The 25358-nt window shown below is 36.5% G+C and overlaps 1 protein-coding gene and 1 long non-coding RNA gene across 3 annotated transcripts in view; one reads left to right on the plus strand and one right to left on the minus strand.

Annotated features, from left to right (window-relative positions):
• LOC122237001 lies at positions 1–20153 on the plus strand. Of its 2 annotated transcripts, none has more exons than XR_006215192.1 (3): positions 1–137; positions 3650–3816; positions 19759–20153. It is a non-coding gene; the product is annotated as an uncharacterized LOC122237001 (long non-coding RNA). The 2 variants fall into 2 exon arrangements; XR_006215193.1 differs by lacking the exon at positions 19759–20153 and adding an exon at positions 8847–8952.
• The window catches only part of SLC5A7 (solute carrier family 5 member 7), a 22793-nt gene continuing 4371 nt past the window's right edge, over positions 6937–25358 (minus strand). Inside the window, exons 2-8 of the mRNA XM_007097866.3 lie at positions 25127–25240; positions 24228–24383; positions 19812–19960; positions 16276–16419; positions 12726–12879; positions 8829–9046; positions 6937–7563 (exon numbers count right to left, since the gene is read on the minus strand). Coding sequence (XP_007097928.1) covers positions 6937–7563; positions 8829–9046; positions 12726–12879; positions 16276–16419; positions 19812–19960; positions 24228–24383; positions 25127–25240 — 1562 coding nt within the window. The remainder of the gene's footprint in view (positions 7564–8828; positions 9047–12725; positions 12880–16275; positions 16420–19811; positions 19961–24227; positions 24384–25126; positions 25241–25358) is intronic.

Here is a 25358-nt window from a genome sequence, read left to right on the forward strand (position 1 = left end):
CCAAGTTAGAGTTATACTCTAAAGATCATCATTTACAAAAAATTACTTGGCACCATGAAGGGTCAATTAACTCATTCAAGATTAAACCACGAATGAAGGGTACCATCTCCTAACTCCTTGGTTCAACTGGGATGAAGGTAAGAAAGTAAAATTTCTAATAGGTCATCAACATGAATGTTGAAAACTTGTTTTACTTTAGCTTATGTTGTTTAAAATTCTCTAAAGTTTTTCTTAAATTAGAAAGTAAAGTGAACTAAAATTAATTTTAACTTTTTCCTTTTAGCCATCTTTCTAAAAACAGTGATCTCTGAATTATTTTGAAAATAATAGATGTAAAAACAGAAGACTGAATCAAATATTCATAAGGCCATTGTCAGATAGATGGGTTTATTTTATGTTATGTTTTAAAATCTCTAGTAGCAAGTGGTTTACTGGAGCTTTATAGTTCTCTCCAAAAAGTGAAATGTAGGAAATACTAAACTTAGTGTTATTTAATAGAAATTTTATTCTAAAAACTGAAATAAAATGAAAAGTAAGTTGTTATGAAATGGAAGCCAATGTGGGTTAGATTTTTTCTGAAGGATAAATGTTGATTCAACCTTAAGTAACAGAAAATAAATCATGCGGCATCCATTGTATCTATTCACGCTCTGTGAACACAGACAAATGTGGTCTGGGCTGCAATTGCTTTGCATGGATTCAGCCCAGATTGTTCCTTGCACTTAAGTCATAGCTCACACTTTATGCCCATGGCCATCTGTTCTTGGGACATTTTAACCTATATAGAGTAATATGGTTTGCAATACTTTTTGGATCCTGATGCTTTTAAACTTCATGTTAATTTCTATTGGTATCCGCCAGCGTATTTCCATTCCTGCCCAAGGATTAACATTTATGAGCTTCGAAGGCCAGCTTTGAGTAGTTTTTTTTTAAAAAAACACAATTTGCTTTTTCAATCTCCTCTCATTTTTCTTATCTTAAAAAATGATTGAGTTATGTGATGCTTTTAAATGGAATGATCAGAAATATACAAAATAACTAAATTAAAGAAATTTTTTATTGACTTTTCCAAGCCTACAAACCTCCTATAGACTTTCCATTCCTTACTCTGAGCACAAAGGACTCTTGGTAGGTGGTATTGCCTGAAAATTCCCACATGAATAATGAGATAAACTTTCCCATAGATTTAGTCACTCCTTGTTAACTTTGTATTCATCCATGGACCATAATTTAAGTGCATGCAGAACAGCACTAAAATTCTGTTACATTAGGTCCTTGAAAAGCCACATAAAGCAAATATAACCTGTAGCTCAATATATTTCAAAACATGACTCTTCTTTCTTCATCCCTAATTTAGAATCCAGGTTTAAAACTAGTTGAATATGACAAGATTCATAGGCAAAATAATTTCCCAAATAGCTAGATAGGTTTTGTCCAATTTTCTCAGTTGGAGTGCTATGTTTATATTTCCATATTTTTACATTGTTTGTGTTCTATCTAACCACCTAACCATTTAGTTATCATATAACTTCAGCCTAATAACAGATAAATGCAATCTTCATTTGGGAATCGGGCTGCAGAGGTTAAGTGGCTTGGTCATACCATTGAGATCCTCAGTCTAAGGCAAAGTAACTAGTGGGAGCTATATGTGTCTTACTTTGCCTTTCCACTCTTACCTAGTGTCTTCCAGGTTATGCCACAATGAGGCCAAAAGCCATGGAGTCTGAGCCATTCTAGTGCTATGGCTCACTCACTCCAGCTGAATTTTGTAGCAACACCAGGGGGGGTTTCACTTATTCCTCTCATTAGTATCCACTACTCTTATTATCAGGCTTTGGGTCCTACCTGGTTTATGTTTTTAACTGCTTCTAGTTCAAAATTAATAAACCAACACAGCATTTTAGCTTCAAAGTACATAGGGCGGTACTTATTTTAAATATAGAACCATAGCTTTTCAATCAAAAACAAAAACAAATTTACCATATGCTTTTTGATTATAGAGAATTTAAATATGAGGAGGGATGCCTGGGTGGCTCAGTTGGTTAAGCATCTGACTCTTGGTTTCGGCTCAGGTCATGATCTCACGGTTCATGAGTTTGAGCCCCACATCTGCACTCAGTGCAGAGCCTGCTTGGGATCTCTCTCTCCCTCTCTCTGCCCATCCCCTGCATGCTCTGTCTCTCACTGTCTCTCAAAATAAATAAATAAACTTTCCAAAGTATTAAATAATAGGAGTATTAAATAATACCATTTGGGGGTTCTTCTTTGGGTCACTATACAAAAAATGAAGAAGTAATAATTTGTCCTTATCTTTGTCCTACAAAGAGCTTTGTAGCTCTTTGGATCTCTTGGAATATCTGCCTTAAGAGAATGCTCATGATCAAATTAAACTCTCTTAATACAGGAGTAAAATGAAGAAAGCATACATAGGCTCCAATATACATTGTCTTTTCTAGCTCCTAATTTTCTGTAGTATAGATTTGTGATAAAGCAAAATACAGACTCTCCAGTAGTGGGTCCATGATAGCAGACAAATTGGTATATTTCCTCCTATAACTATTTATTCTTTTCCTTAATTCATCCTGAAGCTCATCCTAGACCTCTTCTCTCTATATACCCAGAGGCACACATGCTTATGATTTAGGCTTAAGGGGCCGAGGCTCTTCTGAGGGTATATATAGTTACACGTTTAAAGACACTTTGATAGAGTTAGGTGAGAGATATTAAAGTACATAGAGAATAATGAGAACCAGTTCTTAGTGATTGGTTGTGTATCCCAGGTCAATAATTATCAAACAGCTATTTGATTTTTAAGATGCAGAGTTCTTGGTATTAGTGGAAGAGATATTCTGTCTATTGATTTCTTTGATTCAAAGAAAGTACTGTGTGTGGTGGCAGAACTTCTTTTCCAGGAAAAATAATTCACATTGTTTTGAGACATGATATTCATATATTGCCCTAAGATTTATACAAGGTGCAACATTTCCATTTCATATTTATACAGGTTCCAGCAATGAGATGGTTTATTTCAATTCTATTGCATAGTTGCCTGGAAGCACCACTTATATTTTTTTTAAGAGAGGGCCCCAAAAAGCCAAGCCTAGACAATGATCTCCTGAATCTCACCAGGACAATTTAATACAATATCATTACATTGAAAACATTTACATGTATAGCTGAAAATCTACTTAATTTAAGCATAGTTTATATAGTATTGTGACAGACAAAAATATATATTTAGAACCATTATACATATCTGTCTGCTCAGGAGCAAACTTATAATAAATTATACATTATGCCAGGGTAAATTTTCTCAAAGACTAAAAAGAAAATGTTACACTTTATATTTAAAGTACAATGTTAATTCATTATTTCTAAATTAAAAAACCTAATAGCCATTCCACTAAATTCACTTATTTCAGGCTTACATTCATTTTACATTCACATAAAATTCATTACTATTAACTGTAGCAGTGATGTTGAATTTTGACACTGAGAGTTTGAAGGCTTATTGACATTTCAGTCCAAGCTTGATGTTTTAGAAAATATGTGTGAAAAAAACACATTAAAATCATCCAAGAAACATGTTACAATTATTGTAGAAGTATGAAAATAAAATATATGCTTTATTCTAATGCTTTATCCACAGGTATTGCCTCCAGAGGTTAATATATAGCCAGTGTCTAAAATGTTCCTGTCGTTTTATTTTCATGGAGGATGGATTTTTGAAAATTAAGTCCACTGAGCAAAGCTGGAAGTATACAAAGCCTCCAGCACTGCCCATGATGTCAACACAGAGCGAGGGATGAGCATAAGGTATTGTCTTCTGCATGTCACAACTTTGTTTCTTCCTTGGAAATGGAGAAATATGCATGCAAATGAGCCTAAGTAAACATCCTGTGATTGCTGTTTCATTCTTTTTGATCGTCAACATTTTTTTTGTCCTTTTAAAAAACCATGTTGTTAATATTTAGCACATTTGTAAGTGTATTTTATACTAAATTAGATTTTTATAAATCTAGTTTGAGAGTAGGTATGAAATAATGTGTCAAATAAAAATAGAACATTGTCAGGGTGCCTGGGTGGCTCAGTCAGTTAAGCTTGATCTCGCGGTTCATTAGTTCTAGCCCCTAGTCGGGCTCTGTGCTGACAGCTCAGAGCCTGGAGCCTGCTTCAGATTCTGTGTCTCTCTCTGCCCCTTCCCCACTCACACTCTGTGTCTCTGCCTCTTTCTCTCAAAAATAAGTAAACACTAAAAAATTTTTTAAAAAGAACATTTTTTATTGGCTTACATCATTTTAAGTTGCCTGGTTTTTAATGTTTTAGATGAGTTAAACTTTTTTCCCTTTTTATCTTTATACTATTACAAAATAAGTGGAGTGGAAGAAATTTTCATTGTTAATATTTATTCTTTTTCACTGGATTTAAATATGGTTATTGCACATATTGAGCATATTTGGACAACTGTTGCCCAACAAAATTATGAACTATAACATCTTCAAAGAGACTCTACATGCCCGCTTACTCTATTACAATATGGGTGATGTCTTCTATGGAAGCTGATGCATAAATAAGTTGTACAAAAACTTAGGGTGATGGAGTGCATAAAAATAATTATTCAGGCAGTGTGTTGGAGAGCATGGTACATTGGAAAGACTAGATGCATCAGGAACTGTAGTCCCCAACAATTAATCACTTTTCCATGCCAAATGTTTCCATCATTGCACTTTGTCCTTAGTGAGATTCATGCCCAGTTCTCTCCATCCATGTCTGAGAACCTTGGGATTCCCACACCACTTCCAAAAATGTGCTCCTTCCAAGTGCTCTATTGGGTAATAGGCATGGAGTAGATTCTGAGCAGATAGATGAGTAAAAAGAATTCTCTTTTTATTTAAGTATAGATGATGTTTTTATTTATGAGAGAGAGAGTGTGTGTGACCTGGGGAGGGGCAGAGGGAGATAGAGATAGAGATAGAGACAGAGACAGAGAGACATAGAGAGGGAGAATCTTAAGCAAGCAGGCTTCATGTCCAATGTGGATCTCCATGTAGGGCTTGATCTCACAATTGTGAGATCATGACTTGAGCTGAAATCAAGAATTGTACATTTAACCGACTGAGTAACCCAGATGCCCCAAAGTATAGATGATGTTCTATAAACATTCTGAATGCGACATCATATTCTCCATCAAGTTTTGATAAAGCATTAAAATATGGGATATTACAACAGGTAGAATTATCTAATTCATATTCTAAGAATCACCTGTGAATTTATCTCATGTGTCATTTGATGCTTTTAGGCAATTACAATTTTTTAAAAAAGGAATGGTAACTTCCTGAACAACAATTTCATACTTAACGTTGAACACTGAATTAACTTCATTTTGTCTATGAATTGCAAAACAGAAACATTTTTGGACAAAATGTTTTAGTTTAAATAAGTCATGGTGCCTTTCTTTATTTGATCAAATGCTCAGATAATTTTTTAGCTCATCAATTCACTCTGCTTTTGTAGACATAGCTCTGATTATTTCTATAATGTGGCTACAGGGAAAGCATTTAAAATTCTAAAATGGTACAAACCATTAAATAAATAAATAAATAAATAAATAAATATAAATATATACATATACGTGTGTGTATACACACACACACACACACACACACACACACACACACATAGTTTTTAACTCCAGAAAAGGAGCAAAATAATATTTAATGACCAACCTCATGAAAGTTATGTGGACACCAAATGTTAAAATCGATGGCTTTTTCCCTTTAGGACTTATTTTTCTTCTTTCATCTGCATCTTAAAATTCACTGTCTACTTTTTGTAGTGATGATTTGTCTAGTACCTAAGACTGGCTTTTGCAAAAAGTGCCACAGAGTCACTCTCTTAACATTAAATCATCTTCACTAATGAATATCCAAAATTGAGAGGGTTTTATTTTTCTAGTTTTATCAGGAGGTGCCATTTGTCTCTCATTAACCTTAATTGGCGCTATACTGTTATCTCACCTTAGATAAGGCTCAATGTCACTTCCAGTACCAATTTAAATAGTAATATGGGACACTACTTCTTTCATCATGAAGCAAAACTTTATAAACTTCAGATGAAGACAAAAACCTGCTCTTGTCACTTTCTGCTTAATGGCCTTCTTGATTTATTGCTTTAAGGTTGTCTAATAATCATGCCTTCCATACTCTAGGTATGCTTCTCAATACACATGGTAGCTGTTGGGCACACTCAGAGGAGCCAGTGCTCCTCTACAAAGATGGATTCTACTTTTCCTATTACCTTGTGCATAAAGAAATTCCACGACACAGTATTTTGCATATGTGTTTGCTTTGCCTGTGCTCAGAATAATGTGTGTCACTACAAAGAGAAACAAATTGCATATTCAGCAAATGTTCTAGTTAAGAAGATGCAAGAATAGGTTAACCGTCAGGACACCAGGACAATCACCCATTAATTTCTTGCACCATTCATTTGAGTGATGGCAAGTTACTCTCTGAACTTCATCATGAAAATAAACCAGACCCACTAGTGAGTGCATTAGCAGACAAGGTCTAGATCAAGTCTACTGAATTTCCTTGGCTGTTTCATACCTACTTCTTTTTTCTGAATAAAGATAAATACTCTAACCCTCTGTTCTTTGAGTGGGGCTTAATTCATTTTTGAATATTTAACAAAAATATCTAGTCAGAATCAAACGAGGATGAGAAATACCGATGAGAAAGCAATCTGTTGCTTTCATACATGATTCCTTCTAACTTGGCTTGCATTTGTGCAACTGCACTTTTGTATGGATTTTTATCCACCTGAATGCTGTTTATTTTTTAAGTATATTTTTTATATGCTGCAACCCATCTTTCCTGGACTAGCCTGCTATAACACTCTGTTTGTGAAAGCAGTTATTTTATGTGGATGGGGTCATTAGGAGTTATCTTCAGTCCCAGACCCTTCTGGACTTGAATCAATGTTGAGGAAAGCCTCCTTATTGGTAAAAGTTGAGCTGAGAGTGATGCTCTGTCGGGGCTTCACAGGTGCAAGTTCATCTAATTTAATATTTTCATTTTTGACCAGAATTGTCTTATCCATGTTTTCTTCACTGTGCCTTGCAACAACAGCATCAAACACATCTAATTTGGGTGGCAAGGTTCCACTCTCAAATAGATATTTGGCTAGATAGGAGATGCAAATGTTGGATAAGAACGAGGTAACCATGGAAAGGGTTTTAAATGGGAATCTCTGATTATATATGCCATTCTTATCAGGGTAACAACCAGGATAAAAGATCAAGGGCTGCAGGTACAGATATGGCTCCCCGCCAGTTATTCTCAAGAAAAGGCCAGACACGTAACCTGCCACAGCCCCATATGTGTTGGTTCCCTTGACGAAGAGCACACAGAGCAGCTGCGGGAAGATGATGATGTAAACGAGGTCTGAGCTGAGGTACCAGAGCCCATACACAGTCTTCGTCAGCAAGGCCATGGCTGTGGCAGAAGCTCCAAACACAAACACTGTGATTCGCATAACCCAGATGATTTCCTTGTCTGATGCCTGCAAGAAAATGCCACAGTGACAGCTTTTCACACAGTGCACTGGCTCATTTAAGTGAAGAATGAAATGCATTTCTGTGCTTTAAAGCAGGTCTAAACAATTCCCCTGGTTCAAATAGCTCATTGCAGGCAAAACCAACCTAAACGACAGTATAGGAAGCAAGCAATCCAGGTGGCTTCCCTGGCGGGCCTTTGGGAGAGGTTTCTGTGTGTCTTGTGCAGGAAGCACAGGTCAGCTGCACTTTTCTCTGAATATGCAGGGGGAGAGGTGAGAGGAGCTTATGTGCTGTCACAGGGGAATAATAATGCAAGAGATGGGGCACCTGGGTGGCTCAGTTGGTTAAGTGACTGACTTCGACTCAGGTCATGACCTCATGGTTCATGAGTTCAAGCCCTGCATCGGGCTCTGTGCTGACAGCTCAAAGCCTGGAGCGCGTTACAGATTCTGTGTCTCCCTCTCTGCCCCTCTCCCGCTCATGCTCTGTCTCTCTCTCTCTCAAAAAGAAATAAACATTAAAAAAATTTAAAAAAATAATGAAGAGAGGATTTCACGTACTTTTCATATTAAGGAATAGTTCTTATGTGGCCAGGAGGATGTATGGCCCACCCTTCTTTCCTCTCTTCTAGGAGTCCTACCATCTTTAAGGCCAGCCACCTTAAAAACATGTGGGGCCATTTTGTTAACTATGACCTAGAAAACTAGGGAAAAACAAAGAACAAAGCCTTAGTGAAGGAAGAAGGTGGGCAGGAACTCCTGGCTGTCCAGTGACACAATAGCCCTGTTCTGCACCCACTTGATTCATTAAGGACAATCACACTGAGAGGCTATTTTCTCATGAACATGGACTTGGGAGTTCAAGTGAAGGGTGGGGCAGATGCTACACAAATGACCACAAAATAACGTACTCACCATGCTCTGCTTCAAGTTTCTTATAGTACATGATTAAACTCAAAGTTTTTCTAAGATGTTTTGGGTTTCATTACTTTCATTAGAAAGACAAGAAATGTGAATTGTAGCAATATGACTGTACCTCTTGAAAAATGCTTACGTTGGTTTGTTCCCTTACGTACTAACATGAATAGTAACATGCATTAAAAATATTCATATACAGCATAAATAAAATTCAGCATTATTTAATCTTGTGTGCTTAATCAGAGTAGGGTCAGATTTTAATATAGGATATTAGTAAATATATAATATTACAGATAAAATAAATGCAATGATGACAAAAGCAATAATGCTACACTGGAAAAGACTGTTCTTACATTTTGTCTGAATGAAAGCTGGTAGATGTTCCGGGCAAACATGGAACTTGCTGACAAGATAGAAGAATCTGCTGATGACATAACAGCAGCAGAAACTGCACCGAGACCAAAGAAAGAGATGTACACAGGGCAGAGGTACTTCAGAACAATTGGTAAAATCATGTCTGCTTCATCGTTGTCCTTGGGATCTAGAGGCTTATATGTAGTCTGGTTCCAGTCTGTTGAATAGAAATGACAAATATAATAATAACTAAAGAACCACATGCTCTTTATCCATTTGGGGGTCATCTTATTCTCTGGGAGCTTTTGAAATAAATTCAGAATGTATGAATTAGTCTGATCAGAGAAGTGTAATTAGTATAATTAGGTACGTTGGTCTAAGTAGGTAGGAAATCCATGTACTGGTCAAGTGAAATGGTCTTATATTCAACTCTGGCTTCTAATGGGTTTTGGTTACACTTAGCCCTATTCACAAGACCTGTTATCTATCTATCTATCATCTATCATCTATCTATCACCAGCTATCATCTATCTATTCATTTATCTACTACCTGCCTATTATCTATTTCTTTTCTGCAGTTGTGACATCAAATTGTACAGAAACATAGAAAACATGTTATAAAACAAAAGCATAGATTATTTCTTCAGCCAGTTGGAGGTATGAGGGGACAAGTTCCTCCAAAACTTGGTTTTGGAGCTCCCTCAGCATTGTTTTTCTCCCAACTAAATCCCTTCTTGCATTGAATTCCACTTACTTGAAATAGGAGGCATGATAGATAAAGCAAAGTCCTTGTTTTATTGAGTAGAAAGTGCAGGTATGAGGCTGACATTTTCAGGAGGTTTTTGAACTCCATGTAATGGAACTCAAAACATAAAAGGCAAAAGGACTCCTGAGGAAGCAGGAGGGCATGCACATCAGAGGTGTACAGGCAATGTTTTGCAGCACATCTCTGGCTAAGTCTGTGGGCCAGGCTATTAAAAGCAATGAATCAGTTTGATAGTTGTGAGGATAAGGAAAAAAATGGGCAGAGGATGGCAAGTGTCGGATCTTGTTAAAGCAAGAAATAAAAGGAAGAATCACCATTGGATTAATCCAGTGTTTTGCAAACCTGAATGAACATTGGGATCTCTCATGCGTGCCTTTAAAATGCAGAGTCCTACATCCCTATCCTGAAATATTCTGATTGCATATGTCTGAATGATGGTAATATTCAGCCAAATCTGGGAATTCACCAAATTATAGTTAATTCGATAGATTGACCTTTGGAGTAAAATTTAATTACAGAATACTATCAATTTATGTGATCTTCACAAAATAACACTGTGAAGCTGACTTAGAAAAACTACATACATGGGGCACCTGGGTGGCTCAGTCGGTTAAGCATCAGGTCATGATCTCACAGTTCATGAGTTCAAGCAAGCCCTGCATCAGGTTATCTGTTGTCAGCACAGAGCCTGCTTCAGATCCTCTGTCCCCCCCTCTCTCTCCCCCCCTCTGAAAAATAAATAAACATTAAAAAAAAGAAAAAAGAAGAAAAACTACATACATAAATTATACAACTGTACATTTTCATACAGAGAAGAATGTATGTAAATGTTCGAAACATTTTTTAAAAAGCTAAAGTAGGCAACATGAAGTTTCTTGAAATATATAAAAGGTTTTTTGAAAAAATAAAATAGGTAAATGTGCTTTTAAGTTTTAAAATTTGAAACTTGGAAATTATTCCTGCTATTGATACTATAAAGAAAATAAAACACTGTACTTTTTTTATTTCAGAAAATTTAAGTTTTTTATCATAATTGAAGGAATTGCATGATCAATTAAACACGGTCAGCATTATTTTCCAAAATTTTCCATTGTTTATGCATGTATCTATGAATTAAAGTTTATTTAGAGAGAGAAAGAGAGAGTGTGCATGCATGAACTGGGGAGGGGCAGAGAAAGAGGAGAGAGAATCCCAAGCAGGCTCTGTGCTGTCAGAGCAGAGCCCAATGCAGGGCTTGATTTCATGAACCATTAATTTTTCATACAACTGAGTGTTTTGAATTATAAAAACCTATCAATTAGCAGTCTAAGACTCACCAACATTAATACTATGCTTCTCCAACAGAATCTCAGGTGAACCACTAGTAAAATATGTGATAAGATCATTTAAATTTTATGATATGTTTGCCTGCTGAACTCTAGAATTCATAGAAGGAATTACATCTTTAAATTTATTTTTTAACAAAGGTAATTCTGCATTGTGCTAATATGCTTTTGCATATTATTCACAGAATGGCTATGAAGGCTTCATTGTAAGGGTTACAAAAAATATCCTGTTGTGCACCACACAAGATGGAGAAAATAGTGGTGAAAAACAAACAAAAAAGTTTGTCTTTGAATATATAGTTCTTTACTGTTTGTACCATTATATGCTGAAGAATAAAATGGAATCTTTAAATGTACATTACTATAGCTCCTTTTTTATTTGCTGAACTTCTTTGATGGCATAAGTACAGGACTGAATAAGAGTGGTTTCCCTTGGATCCTACTATTTTTTTATTCCCCCATTTTCCACTGCAGTTCAAACCCATGCTTTGTTGAAGCCAATTTTACAGCATTCCTTGAGATATTATGGTACCAGAAACAACAACCAAGAATATGAACCTATTCCAAAAAAATAGCTGACATTGTGTTTTTCAGTGTGTTGCCCTACAACACACACACATACACACACGCACACATACATGCACATATGCATGAGTGCTCCTGATGGCCAGATCTGTTTTCTGATTGTGACATAAATGCTATCTTTCATTCAAAGGCACATAATCACCTTTGTCAGTCATCTTGTTAAGTGTTTGTTTATGTCATGGATGAACAATTGGAATTAAGAGTGTACATTATGAATCATGACTACTTCTTGTAAAAGTTAAATAATCTAATAAACAGCTGTATTAATTGAAAATAAAAGTATCCACATGAGTATCATCCTGTATCAACTTTACAAACACAGCAGAGTAAAAGGTAAGCTTCTTTAATCTGTTTTAATGACCTTTACCTACAGGACTCCTTTGAATTTGGATTATTCTGTTGTATTTTCATGAAATACCCTTGGAAGCTGCATAGCATAGATATATAAGCATCAAGAGTAATTAGCAAGTTCAGTAAAATTAAGGGTGAGATTTAAAAAATGTTCTAGATAGAGGCTACTGGGAGATAAGCATTTCATAATGCTTTTTTTTTTTTTTTTACTGATTTTGAGTAAATTATTCTCTAAGTTACTTAGTGCCTTGAGTTTATCTTTATCTTGAAAACTTATTTATTTATTTCTCCAAGAAAGAAAACTTGTAATTAGCAAACTATAAAAAATGTAAATCAGGAATCTCAAGTTCAAAATGGTCTGTAGGTGTCAGGTAAATTTCTAAGCCAGTGGCTCTCAACTTGGGCTGCACTTTGAGCCACCAAGAGGCTTTAAAAACCACTGCTCTCAGGATCCATCTTAGATTATTAAAATAAAATCCCTGTGGGGCAGGATAGAAATGGGTATTTTTTTCAAGAGTCCCTTCCCCTCCCCAGATGATGTCAATGTGCACCTTGGTTGAGAAACATTGCTAACAGGATTACATAGACACAATTGATAAGTATACCAGCAAGGGCGGGGGGGGGGGGGGGGGAAGGGCATGTTCACAAATGTTTTATTGGTGGGGAGAGCAATCAAACACTTTTTGGAGGCATGGAGCTAAAATACAATTGTTTGAGTGCTATAACAAATGTCTGTATATGAATATGATGAGAAACAATCAACTATGTGCAGATAAGAGGGAAAATGGGGGAGGGAGGCCGGTTGGGTGGTAATTGGTCACTTCAGTGAAGCCTCAGTGGGTCCATTAGTGAAGTTGCAAGAGATATACCTGTTGATGCTCCAATGGCCCCAATGAGTATGGCTGGTAAAGCCATCACCAGGCACCCAAAAGCTGCCAGGAATGACAACACTTGAGCATAGGTGGCTGAGGATGAAGAGAGGACCCTCTGGAAGTAGGCTTGCCATGGGATTCCACCCAGCATCTGCATGGGAACAGCAGGGACTCAGAATAAATTAGAGGCAAATAACATCTATTAGGTATTTTTTAAATAAGAAGTTGTACAGTTACATGCACAGTAGTCATTTGTATGGCTCTCATACATGCCAAACATCTCAACTGCAATCATCACATTTTCAACTGCAAAGAATTTCTTCAAGTTTTTTTCCTTCATAATTATATCACACAATCTTTTCTATTCTTTGGTTTCCCTACTTTAAGCTGCATTGCAACTACCCAGAAGCCCAGAAGCCTTAGCTTTGTTTTCATCTGGAGGTTCTTTTTTTTAAAGTTTATTTATATATTTTGAGACAGAGAGAGAGAGAGAGAGAGAGAGAGAAAACAAGCATGGGGGAGGGGCAGAGAGAGGGAGAGAGAATCCAAAGCAGGTTCCATGCTGTCAGCCCCGAACCTGAAGTGGGACTTGATCTCATGAACCATGAGATCATGACTTGAGCTGACACCAAAAGTAGGTCACTCAATGACTGAGCCACCCAGGTGCCTGGGGATGTACTTAAAATTCTTACTGAGGATACACAATCATAAACATTTTGGATACAGTGAACTATAATGTAATTTGTTGCCTGCTATAAAGAAGTATATACAGCTGCATGGCAATCAGGAACACCTGATTGAACACCTGTCAGAAATGACAGGGAGTCAGTTCTGAAGCACTGAGAAGGTGTCACTAGGCAGAGATGGAGAGAGAAGACAGCAGCACCTGGCAAAGAATCTAATGTGAAAACAAGAAGAAACAAACAAACAAAAACAATGAAACAACTATGAGACCACCATGTCTTTGGCTTAATTAAAGGTCAGGGTGTGTGGGAGACAGGAGGCAAGGGAATACCTTCCCCTTGATTACTGCCATGGTCCTCTGACTCTCATACAGTCACTGCTCATGAGTGAACTGGTGAATGAATTCCCCATATCACAATGTATTGAAGTTGTTTCTTTAATTGCCTCTGGAATGTACTGTTTATCATTGTCACACCTGTGCCAATGAGAGTGCTTGTTACATATTGACTCCAGAACAATCTCCTCCTTATAAAAGCTATACATGTTCAAAAGTTAAAAAAAAAAAAAAAAAGTAAAATAATAAATTCTAAAATACATAATCCATGTCTCAAGTCTATATTTTTCCAAAACTTTTCCTTTGGTTTGCAACCTGTAAGTCAATACAGATCTTCTCTGACTTACAGTGGGATTATATCCCAATAAATCCATCATATGTTGAAAATATCTGAAGTCAAAATCAAAAATGCATTTAATACATCTAATCTACTGAACATCATAGCTCACCCTAGCTTACCTTAAAGGTGCTCTGAACACTGACATTAGCCTACAGTTGGACAAGTCATCTAACACAAAGCCTACTTTATAATAAAGCATTGAATATCTTATATAATTTATTGATTACTAGACTGAAAGTGAAAAACAACACGGTGTATGGGTGCAGAATGTTTGTCAGTGTATGTTGTTTACTCTTCGTGGCTGGCTGGGAGCTGTGGCTGGTTGCCGCTGCCCAGCATCACAAGAGACAGGATAGTACCGCATACTGCCAGCCCAGGAAAAGATCAAAATTCAAAGTATGGTTTCTACTGAATTCTATTGCTTTTGCACCACCATAAAGTTGAGAAATTGTTAAGTCAAACCGTGATAAGTCAGGAATGTATGTATATCACTAACATTTTCTATGCCAATGAACATTCATCAACAATTTAGATGCTTATATGAATCTCTACACCATAAATTACATGCCAATCTCTCTGGATATTTAAGTCACCAGAGCTTTGTAAGTGAGGTGAAATCTGACCTCCACAAACAAACAGAAGCTCTGATGGTGAGGTGGAAGATGGGTGTGGAGAAGTGAGATTTGGGTGGGCTGCTGCAGGGAGACCGTGAAGGGCCATTACAATGGGCCAGGTGAGGAATGTTGTCAGTGAGCAGGTTCAGGGTGATACCTTAAAGGTATCCAGAGCAGGAGTCCATAAATCATAAATTTATGACAAGTGGAAGTTCAGAGAGACAATTGGAAGGCTGGAGACCACTCGTGAAACATTTGGAGGCTTCCTTCTGTAGTTCATCCATTCATTCATTATCTATTATTCCACTTTTCACTTGTGTTGCATTTTGAAGAATGAACATAACTTAGTCATATAATTTTTTGAGGTGGAAGAAACCTTAGCAGTCATTGGATATATAGCCTTATCTTCAAGATCTGTAAATCTGAGGACTAAAGTGTCGTGTAGGAGAAATAACTTTTGGGTCTTGATTCTCCATTTCAATCCTTCACTCAGACAATGGTGTGATTATGAACAAACTGCCTATCTTCTCTGTCATAATCTTCTCCTATGTAACCATAAATATATCTGCTATGCAGATATAAGTTCATACACACATAATATTTAACCCCATTATCCACTGAATTCATAATTATAATCCAATCTAGAAAAATGTCGGCCAATACATTTACAATCCTTGGGAAAGAAGCTCTCCTCACCACCACTAGAAACAACTTGTTTTCTTGTTTTCCTGTCTTCTTACCAGGAAATTCCTTATTGGGACAGACAAATCTGCCTTCAGGGCTGAAATTTACCGAAGTGCCATAATGACAAAGTGAAATTACAAACTATTGTGAACCCTCTAAAAAGGAAAAAAAATAAACAATTTCCCTTTAATTTTGATATAACTGTTAATCTATTTCTTACTTTGAAATCAAAATAAGTGTTTATTTTTGTAAGTAACCATTCCAAGTAGCAAAATCACAATATCTGGCAGTTTCTTTTGGTTTTCCCATTTTTCCTCAATCTGTGATCTGCCTTTATTTCTTCTGTGCCCCACCTTCACCACAAAGTCCTGTCAAGTTCCCAAGCTATCTCCAACTTCCCAAGACTTCTTTCTTGGGATCTTTCCTGAGGGACACCTCTTTTTCCAATTTCTGTCTGCACTAAAGGTCTTATGGCATGACTAACTTACTTACTCAGTAATTAGAGACTGAATGGATTACTTATTTCAGAATAAGTGGGTTGTAATGCCTAAACCAAAAATACAAATTAAAGCTTTTAGAAGGCTTGGCTTCAGATTGGGGAGGTACCTGGGGGTAGGGCATGGTGTTCTTCACTTATAGCACAGCAGAAATGGGTACACACCATATATTACCCCATTAACATTGTCCCTTGAAGGCTTCACTCTCTCTCCACTTTGACACTAATCAGCTATCACAGTCAGTAAGTGGCTCCAGCCTTCCAACAGGAAGTAGTCAGTGTGGAAACATACATGAGCCAGTAGGTGACATATACATATAAGTCTTAAAATCTTAAAAATATGTTTGATTTTAGGAAAAATGAGACTGCATTCCTCAGGTAAGGGCATTACTTACCAACAACAGAAAACTATCAAGCCAAGTGTAGATTTCAAATGATTCAATGGTCCCCAGCCAAGGCTTTTGGTATTTGGTGTGCAGAGCAGTGTACCCAATGTCAGCAACTGCAGAATGTGACAGGGCGAAGGGGACACTGATCCACTGCAACCAAAGAGGGACATGAGACTGTTAAGCTACAATTTTTTTTACCTGTTTAACATATGCAAGGTTTCGCCACATATTTTGTTTCCTCATAGACCACATAGCTTGGTTGTTCCTCTTGTTCAGACAGAGGAGAACTTGGAATTAAGTTCTCTGCGGGATGCCATGAAATACTTATTTACAAAAGTTAGACTAACATATTATCTATACCTGTGCTTAATTACACCATATCATATCAAATATAAGAGCAGTCAACAAATCTTTGAAGAAGAAAATGTTAAATTTGAGAACATTGAGTATATTGATATATAAACACTTGTTGTTTTCTTTGAATTAGATAAAGATGTCCAATTTTTAACATGACAAGGAAAGACCTGATTGAGAACTTGGTGGGTGACACAAACCTTCAGGCATGAGTCCGGTGCTAATACAAAAAGAAGGAAGTGAATGGGGAGACCATCTATATGGAACAAGGCAAAGAGGAGAACACACAGGATGTGCACACACATCTTTTGGGCTACAAGTGGCTTAGGGAAATGGGAAAGATAAACATAAATATATGGAGAGAAATTTGAATTGTAAGCTGAGGGTTGGTGTTTTGTTTTGCAGGCAGCTAGAAGCTAGTGGCGTTTCTTCTAAGTTTTTTTTTTTTAAGTTTTTATTTAAATTCCAGTTAGTTAACATACAGTGTAATATTAGTTTCAGGTGTACAATTAAATACTTACAAAACCAGGTGTTCATCATGGCAAGTGCCCTCCATAATGCCCATCACCTATTTCATCCATTCCTCCACTGACCTCCCCTCTGGTAACCATCAGTTTGTTCTGTATAGTTAAGAGTCTGTTTCTTGGCTCACCTCTGTTTCCATATGCTTGTTTGTTTTATTTCATAAATTCCACATATAAGTGAAATCATAAGGTACCTGTCTTTCTCCAACTGACTTATTTTGCTTAACATAATACTCTCTAGCTCCATCCATGTCATTGCAAATGGCAAGATTTCACTCCCTTTTTTACGACTAATATTCCATTGTGTATATGAGCCATATCTTCTTTATCTATTCATCAGTTTGTGGACATTTGGGCTCCTTCCATAATTTGGCTATTGTATATAATGCTTCTGTAAACATCAGGGTGCATGCATGCTTTTGAATTAGTATTTTTGTATTCTTTGAGTAAATACCTAGTAGTATGATTGCTAGAATGCAGGGTAGTTCTATTTTTAACTTTTTCAGGAACCTCCATAATGTCTACCAGAGTGGCTGCACCTGTTGCTTTCCCACCATCAGTGTAAGAAGATTCCCCTTTCTCCACATCCTCACCAACACCTGTTGTTTCTTCTGAGTTTTAAAAAGAGTTTAGTATATTTCTTCTGCATTTTAATTTCTAGATGTGAACAGTGAGCTTAGGAGAAGGATAAGTCAGAAAAAGCAGTAGGTACACTGGTATGACTCAGGTAAAGGCCCGAAATAGAGTGATGATATTGGAAATAGAAAGACATTGGTACTAAAAAGGATTATGAAGAGAGATTCAACAGTCCTTACATTAGAGTGGTAAGAGAGTTCAGAGAGGGAAAATGAGCAGATGAACCTCATGTTTACAGTTGTGGAGCTCCAAGGATGGTGATAAAATCAACAGAATTGGAGAATTTGAGAAAAGGAAATGGTAAGGTGTGAGTTGATACATTAATTATGCATCCATGTATAGCCATTTGAAGGTTGGAAAACAAACCATTCTTGGCCTTTTATTCAGTCAGATCAATAGACCCTTAACTTATAACCAAGACAACTTGATTCCTTATCAGTTTAGTTACATTCTGTAGCACAAAAGCACTCTAACATTTATACCCACATATATTTGCCCTACCATCTTTCTACTGGCATGCTTGATTTATGCACCTGTGCATTTTAAGGTCTGGTCTCATGAAAAGCAATGAGAAATTACATTTATTGTCAATAAATAGCTTCATCCCCTGGGGTTGTGTTTGTTAGAATACCAAGTGCATCATGAGAGCTGTCATTGCCAAACCAACCATGCCTCCAAGGTTCTGAACAGAGATTTATTTCTGGAAGTGTATGATGATGCTAAGGAGAATTGTGAATTTCAGCACTGCCCACTTGCTTTTGGCAATTTAAAAATTAAAAAAGTAGGAGTCATTGAGCAAATTAAATATACTTGAATTCAATTAAAATATAAGTGAATGAAATTCCATGAAATGCACATCAATTCTAGGGGAAAAAGAGGAAATATGATCATTGCTAGCATATGTTAATTTAAGGCTGAACTGTAACTTTAGTTGTAGTCAGTTCTTTTAAATTTTTTCCTCCATTATTAATGATGCTAGAAAACAAACAAAAAAAACAAAAACAAAAAATGAGTCTGAGATTCAACTTAATTTTTCTGACTGTCTAGTGTGAACACTAGCATAGGGTGAAGAGCTTTTCATTATGAGAAAAATAAGGAAAAAAGAGGAGGCTCAAGGGTGCTTTAATCATCTGTGGAAAGTGAGTCATGATGTGCAGTCTCAATGTGCTCTGTCCGTGGCCTTTCTACGAGGGCACCACCCCTACAGGACACACAGCTGAGATAACATACACATGTCTGAACTCAATACAGTGCCCAGCACGGAGTGGTCACACCATTTTCTTTATACTACCTTAGAATTGTCTTAGGCATTGGATATTATATGGATAATAATACAGTCTTGACATTTTAAGATGTTGAGTTTGCAAAGGCTCAACATTGACTAAAATGTGCATGTAAAACACAAAAGCACTTTTAATATAATACCAACAATATTCACGTCTCCATAATTCAGTATTTTTTACTGAATAAACACACGTATATTACCTAATTTAATCTAGAACTTACAAACAATACATAATAAATCTTGTGCCCTTTCTTTGTTTCGAGACCCCAAATAGTGATGATAAATATTGAAATCCACAGTTTTTCCAATGGGATAGTTTCTGTCTTATGAGCAGTCTTATGGAATTAAAACTAATACAGGGGAAGGTTAAAAGACTAATGCAGGTAAGCACCAACATTGACATTTTAACTCTGAGTGAAGTGTTTTTTGCTTTCAAAATTAAGGGAGAGCATACATAAGTTTCCATCAAATGTGGGCATGAAGCAAAGCAAGTCCTAGACCTTGCTAAGAATTAAACTGAGGGCATATTTTCTGTCAAAATCCAACTAAATGACTACATTTTTTCATCCAATTAATTGAGAAATTTAAAGTCTCAAATCATACACAACTTACTATGTATTGCTCATGATGGAAAATAACGTTTCTATTCAATTTTGCTGAGTTAGTATAAAATACCACATTATCTTTTAGAAAGAAGAAGGAAAGGAAAGGAAGAAAGAAAGTCTGTGAATGGCCCCACTTACCAGGCCTATGAAGATGCAGAAAAGCTGGACTACATCCGTGTAGGCCACAGAGTACAGACCACCCACCAGCGTGTACAGAGTGGCAATGAGCGCAGAAACAATGACAGAAGCTTGCACATCAACGTCAATGATCACGCTGATGGTGGCTCCTGAAGAAAGCAGACAAGAGAATGCTATGGTCAAGGTACTCAAATGGATTCCACTTTCTGTTCAAGGATACACTGAATGTTCAGTACCAGCAGGTAGTGCCTCTGTGTCATGTGAAATGTATTGGATGATAACAGCCAAAGTGAATTGTCATATCAAAATCTTAAAATCTGTAATATATTCTTCCTTCTTGAAATTGGCACTTTGGTAACTTATATAGGTGGGGGCACCCAAAATTGATGATATGACCTCAGAATTCCATGAAATATATTAAATTTAATACCATTATAAGAACTTTCAAGGGCACCTGGGTGGCTCAGTTGGTTAACCATCCAACTTTTGGTTTCAGTTCAGGTCATGATCTCATGGTTGGTGAGTTCAAGCCCTGCATGGGCTGGCAGTGTGGAGCCTGCTTGGGATTCTCTGTCTCTTTCTCTCTCTCTCTTTGCCCCTCCCCTGCTTGCACTATCTCTGTCTCTCTCAAACTAAATAGACTTAAAAAAAAAAGAAATTACAATAATTTTACTAGCTATCTGAAACAGACTTTAATTAAATATATGCAATGTATCTACTCATATTCATGAGATAAGCACAATCACCCACTTCCACATTTTACAATTAATGTTCATTTTCCATTTTGCATTAACTCTGACCCCTGCTAGCTTTTCTTAGATGACAGATGGTATAAAGTGCCAAGGTTTAAGACAACATTGTAGGAAAAAGTAATAAAACTGGTAAATTTAATCCAGTCCTACTGCTAGGACACAAACGTATTGAACCCTAGATTTCAACATCATATTTTTTTAAAATTTTTTTTACATTTTATTTTATTTTTGAGACAGAGAGAGACAGAGTATGAACGGGGAGGGGCAGAGAGAGAGGGAGACACAGAATCTGAAATGGGCTCCAGGCTCTGAGCTGTCAGCACAGAGCCCAATGCGGGGCTTGAACTCACAGACCGTGAGATCATGACCTGAGCCGAAGTCGGACGCTTAATCGACTGAGCCACCCAGGCGCCCCTCAACATCATATTTTTAAGTAATTTTCCTTATCAGAATTTTAAACCTGCCTTAGAAATAAAATTTATGTTTTTCTTACTTTCTGACTGTTTATGTGTTTTTGATGTCTATATTTCCAATGAGAATATGAGGATAGGGACACTGGACCACTATGGTTCTTGGACTTCCAGTTCAGAATTCACCTGCTGCTTTACAAATCCTTTCTCCACCATTTTCAAAAGTTACATAGTTTATGTTTCATATTGTTAAACACAGCAATTATAGGAACCCCAACATACGTGCAACAAATCTGTGATTTTTTTGTATCATTAATTTCAATCTTATGTTCTGCTACCACTCCTCAAATGCATGCTAATAGAGTATGCAAACCACCAGAGACGAAAATCCATTTTCTTAAGGAGCAGTGTAAACTATTTTGATCTAAGATAACAATATAAAATATTTTTCAAGAATTTTTTTCTGAGTGATTTGGCTTTGGTAACAAAATTAAATTATTTTTATGAGTAAAAATGAATTAGTAAAAAGATAAGTCTGGTATTGGAGAATGAAGATGAAGGAAGGTGGTCAATTTGTATCAGTGCAAAGGTGGTGACTTTGGATAGCAGACTGAGTTTTTGCTTCATGTTGAAACCTTAGTTGTGATTCTTTGCCAATCTTCTTTTGGTCTGGTTCTTGACTTTAACAACATTTCTAAGTCATGTCTCAGGAATGAAAATTCCAATTATTACCTGCCTCTTTGGGCTGCTGTTTAACTTTCTACCGTTGTGACGTTTTTATTAATTCCATACCTCCAAAAGGTAGGGAGGGAGACTGCATGCTACAGAAAAAAAGATCACTGGACTAGGATTTTAAAGACTTGGGTCCTGGTAAATACTGCCATTTGGTTGTAACTCAGTGGTTTTAAAGAAATCACCAATTTTTCTATCACCATTAAGATTGGGGTTAATTTTTTCTCTAAAATATTTTCTAAATAATTCCATCATTTATAGTGACTAAAATTGAAGTTACATTTCCAGATCTGCTGTGAAATATTAGTTTAATCATGAGGCCATAAAAATAAACATACAATAAAGTTATAAAAATTCATCGAATTTGAGCTGTGAGAAGTATAAATACACATTTAAAAAAAAAATGTATGTAAAGGATGTTGTCCATTTATGCCAAGAAGGTAGTTTAAAATTCTCCTAAGTTTCAGCACATTCACAAGAAGGTGATAATGTTATATTTGTCTATTCTTAAGTGTTCCAACTTATTTCTAATAGACACTAATTTTGAATTGTCCCACTATTATTTTTGAAGAAAATATGTGTTAATTTAGAAAGACACATTCTCTTTACAAAAGCATATATTCCAAACAATAGCAGCAATGTTTTTTATACATGTTTTTGATATGTGTGTGCATCTGTGTAGAGAGGGATATATAGATATCAACACATTTTACATATATAGTGACATAACACACAGATGTAGATACACACACATATACAATAATAAGTAACTGAGTGAAGTTTAGAGTTTGGTTTAAGTTTATATTTCAAAAATACTTTAGAAATATTAGTTTATTATTTTAACTCTCCCTTCAGGGCTCTGTTACATAAATTGATCTGTATTCCATGAAAGTGAACATTTTGTATTCATTCTGTTAGCTACTGAGCCCACTCCTTTTTAAATATCTCAGCAGGCTGTTCTTAAAACCAACATTTTCTAGTGTTAAAACCAATGACAAACTACCATTGCTTGTAGGCTAATGACAGCGAGGTGGGAAAGGAGATGTATTTTTACACATAATTTCATTAGGCTATAGGTGCAGTGGTAGTTGTGGAGAATTATTATATAGTACCTAGAAAGTGCAACATTTTCCACTGAGTTATTACAATATTTTATAGCTATCAAACTCTTTTCTTTTCTACATCAAATCATCCCTTCATTTTATAGTTGGAGACCAAGAAGATAAGATTATATGGGAGTTTAAAAAATAATGTCATGAAAGGAAGTATAAACTAATGTCTGACATTACAGAGGTCAGATCTGATGATAATACTGAAGCCGGAAGGTAAGTTTGTAGTATAGAATATACACCATAGAAGGAAATTCATCTTATCTTACTTTTGCTTTGACCACTTAGGGTCTAGCTATAGACATAAGCCTTTTATCTTCATTTGTAAGAAGAGATGGAGAGAAACATACGTGGATGCCTGGATATCAAACACGGACACAGCTCACTGAGGAAGGTTATGGAACTTCCAACTCTATTAATCTTCAAGAAGGAACTCAGCACTCAGTGAAATTTCCCCTTGATGAAAAGGCAAATTATTGAGCCTGACTGATCTTCCACTATCTTGTTTTCTAAACCTTGCAAGTGGGCTGAGAACTGATGGGCCAAGGATAAGTTGTTCTTAGCATTAATTGGTCTTAGTAGTAAGTTAGACCCTAAGAAGTCTCCATTCATTTTCTAGATCCCTAAACATATATACAACCCAGTACTTTAGGATGTACTGGGATTACACTGAGAAAAGAAATAATGTTGTTCTTCTTCTCCTCTTTTGAAGAAAGTATAGCCATAGATGATTCATTCATTCATTCATTCATTCTTTCATTCATTTGTGAGAAGATTATAACTGTTAACAAGATACAAGTCCTATCTTCAAGAACTTTAGAACTCCCTTTGTGAGGTTGGATTTGGGCATGATATAGATAAACAGGCACATAATAATACAAAGTGACAAGTCCAATGAAAATAAAACTCTAGGTATCTAAGGAAGCCCATGGGAAAGGCATCTGGCAAGGTCAGGATGTCTGGCCCAAGGAAGTGACATCTATAAGAAGATTGAAGGACATTTCCTGGTTTTCTAGGCAGATGTGCAAAATTGTAGGGGGGGAAAGGAGTCCAAAGCAGAGGGCACCTGGGCTTGCACAGGGTCAGAGGCAAGACAGGAGGTCTAGAGTTCTGGAAAAGTAAGGAGGAGTGGGGGGGAGGATGATGAAAGAAACAAGAGACTAAGTCATAAAAAGCTTTATGGGCCCACTTAAAAGTTTAGAAAGGGACAGTAAAGGGACATGATCAGATTTGTGTTTTAGAAGGATGAGTCTGGCTACCATATGTAGACCAGAGGAAGAGGGCTGAACCATAAGCAGGGAGACGGTTGCATTAAATCAGGTGAGGGAAGCTGCAGGTAGCCTGGCTTGTGGCTGAAGGGAGTAAATTTGTGTATGTGCTGCTCATCAACCAGAGAGAGGCAGAGGTCCTTACCTAAGGCAGAGAAAATGGCTGCAGCCCAAAACATTTCTCCCATTAGCGCAGGAATAAATAGGAGCCCACCCATGCGTTTTCCATAGATCTGCTGAAACGGGTCTAACATAGTCACATATCCTTTGGAACGCATAGGCTTTGCAAAGAACAAACCACCTAAAAGAAATTAAAGTGTTTATGAGAAAATAAAAAATTCATAATATAATAGTCTTTGCCAACATTTTATTATGTTATAATTTCTCAAGGGAAATACATTTTTTAGAACATTTATATGTGTGGAGGAACCAGACTAAAATACACTGTGAATACAGAACCAAGACATACTTAGTAACAAAACATGACTTTCTTAATACGTTTGTCATTGTATGCATCGAAAGGGCCATTGAATAGTATATCTGAGGCATGTAGATTTAAAAACATGGACCAGCGTGGCATTCGCTAAAATGCCTTTGTATCACCCAGAATAACATTTAGACACTGATTAAGCACAAAATCCAATAAAAGTATTTTAAGGGCAAAAAATATTAGGAACTCTGTTATATAATATTCTTGACCTTTTCTTAGTTTTATTCACAAAAAGAAATTCAGGTACAATTCAAGTTGATTCATTGTTAATGATATCTCTACACTATTTTTGAAAGAAAAAAATCATACATTAGGAAATTAACTATTCTCTTGCCATCAGATCAAGGGACTAAAAACATATTCCATAATCAAGAGACCAAATAATCTAAGCATTAGTGTTACTGATTTCTTGTAATACCTACTTGAGAGAATTCTGGTAACATTTTTTTTGCACAATAGTTATTTACAATTTGACTTGTTATTTCATTTGTTATTTGTACTCCTGTTCTTTATGCTTTACCGAGTGTGTCACTAAAGTTTAAATTTTCACTTACCTAAAATCAGACTCAGAGAATATCCAATTGGTGCCTGAGCCCAAGCTAGACCATAGTCTGGTACATACACTGCTTCAGCTGTCCCATTGATGTAACCTCCTCCGACCCAGGTGGCTGAAATAGAATGAAGAGTGAGGGAAAGACGCTGCCAAACTCCTCATACCCCAGACCTGCTCACATTGACACAGTGGCCAGTAGCCTCCTGTGACTGCTGAGCACCTGAAATGTGGCT

The sequence above is a fragment of the Panthera tigris genome, chromosome A3 (assembly GCF_018350195.1).
Source record: "Panthera tigris isolate Pti1 chromosome A3, P.tigris_Pti1_mat1.1, whole genome shotgun sequence".
Classification (NCBI taxonomy): Eukaryota; Metazoa; Chordata; class Mammalia; order Carnivora; family Felidae; genus Panthera; species Panthera tigris.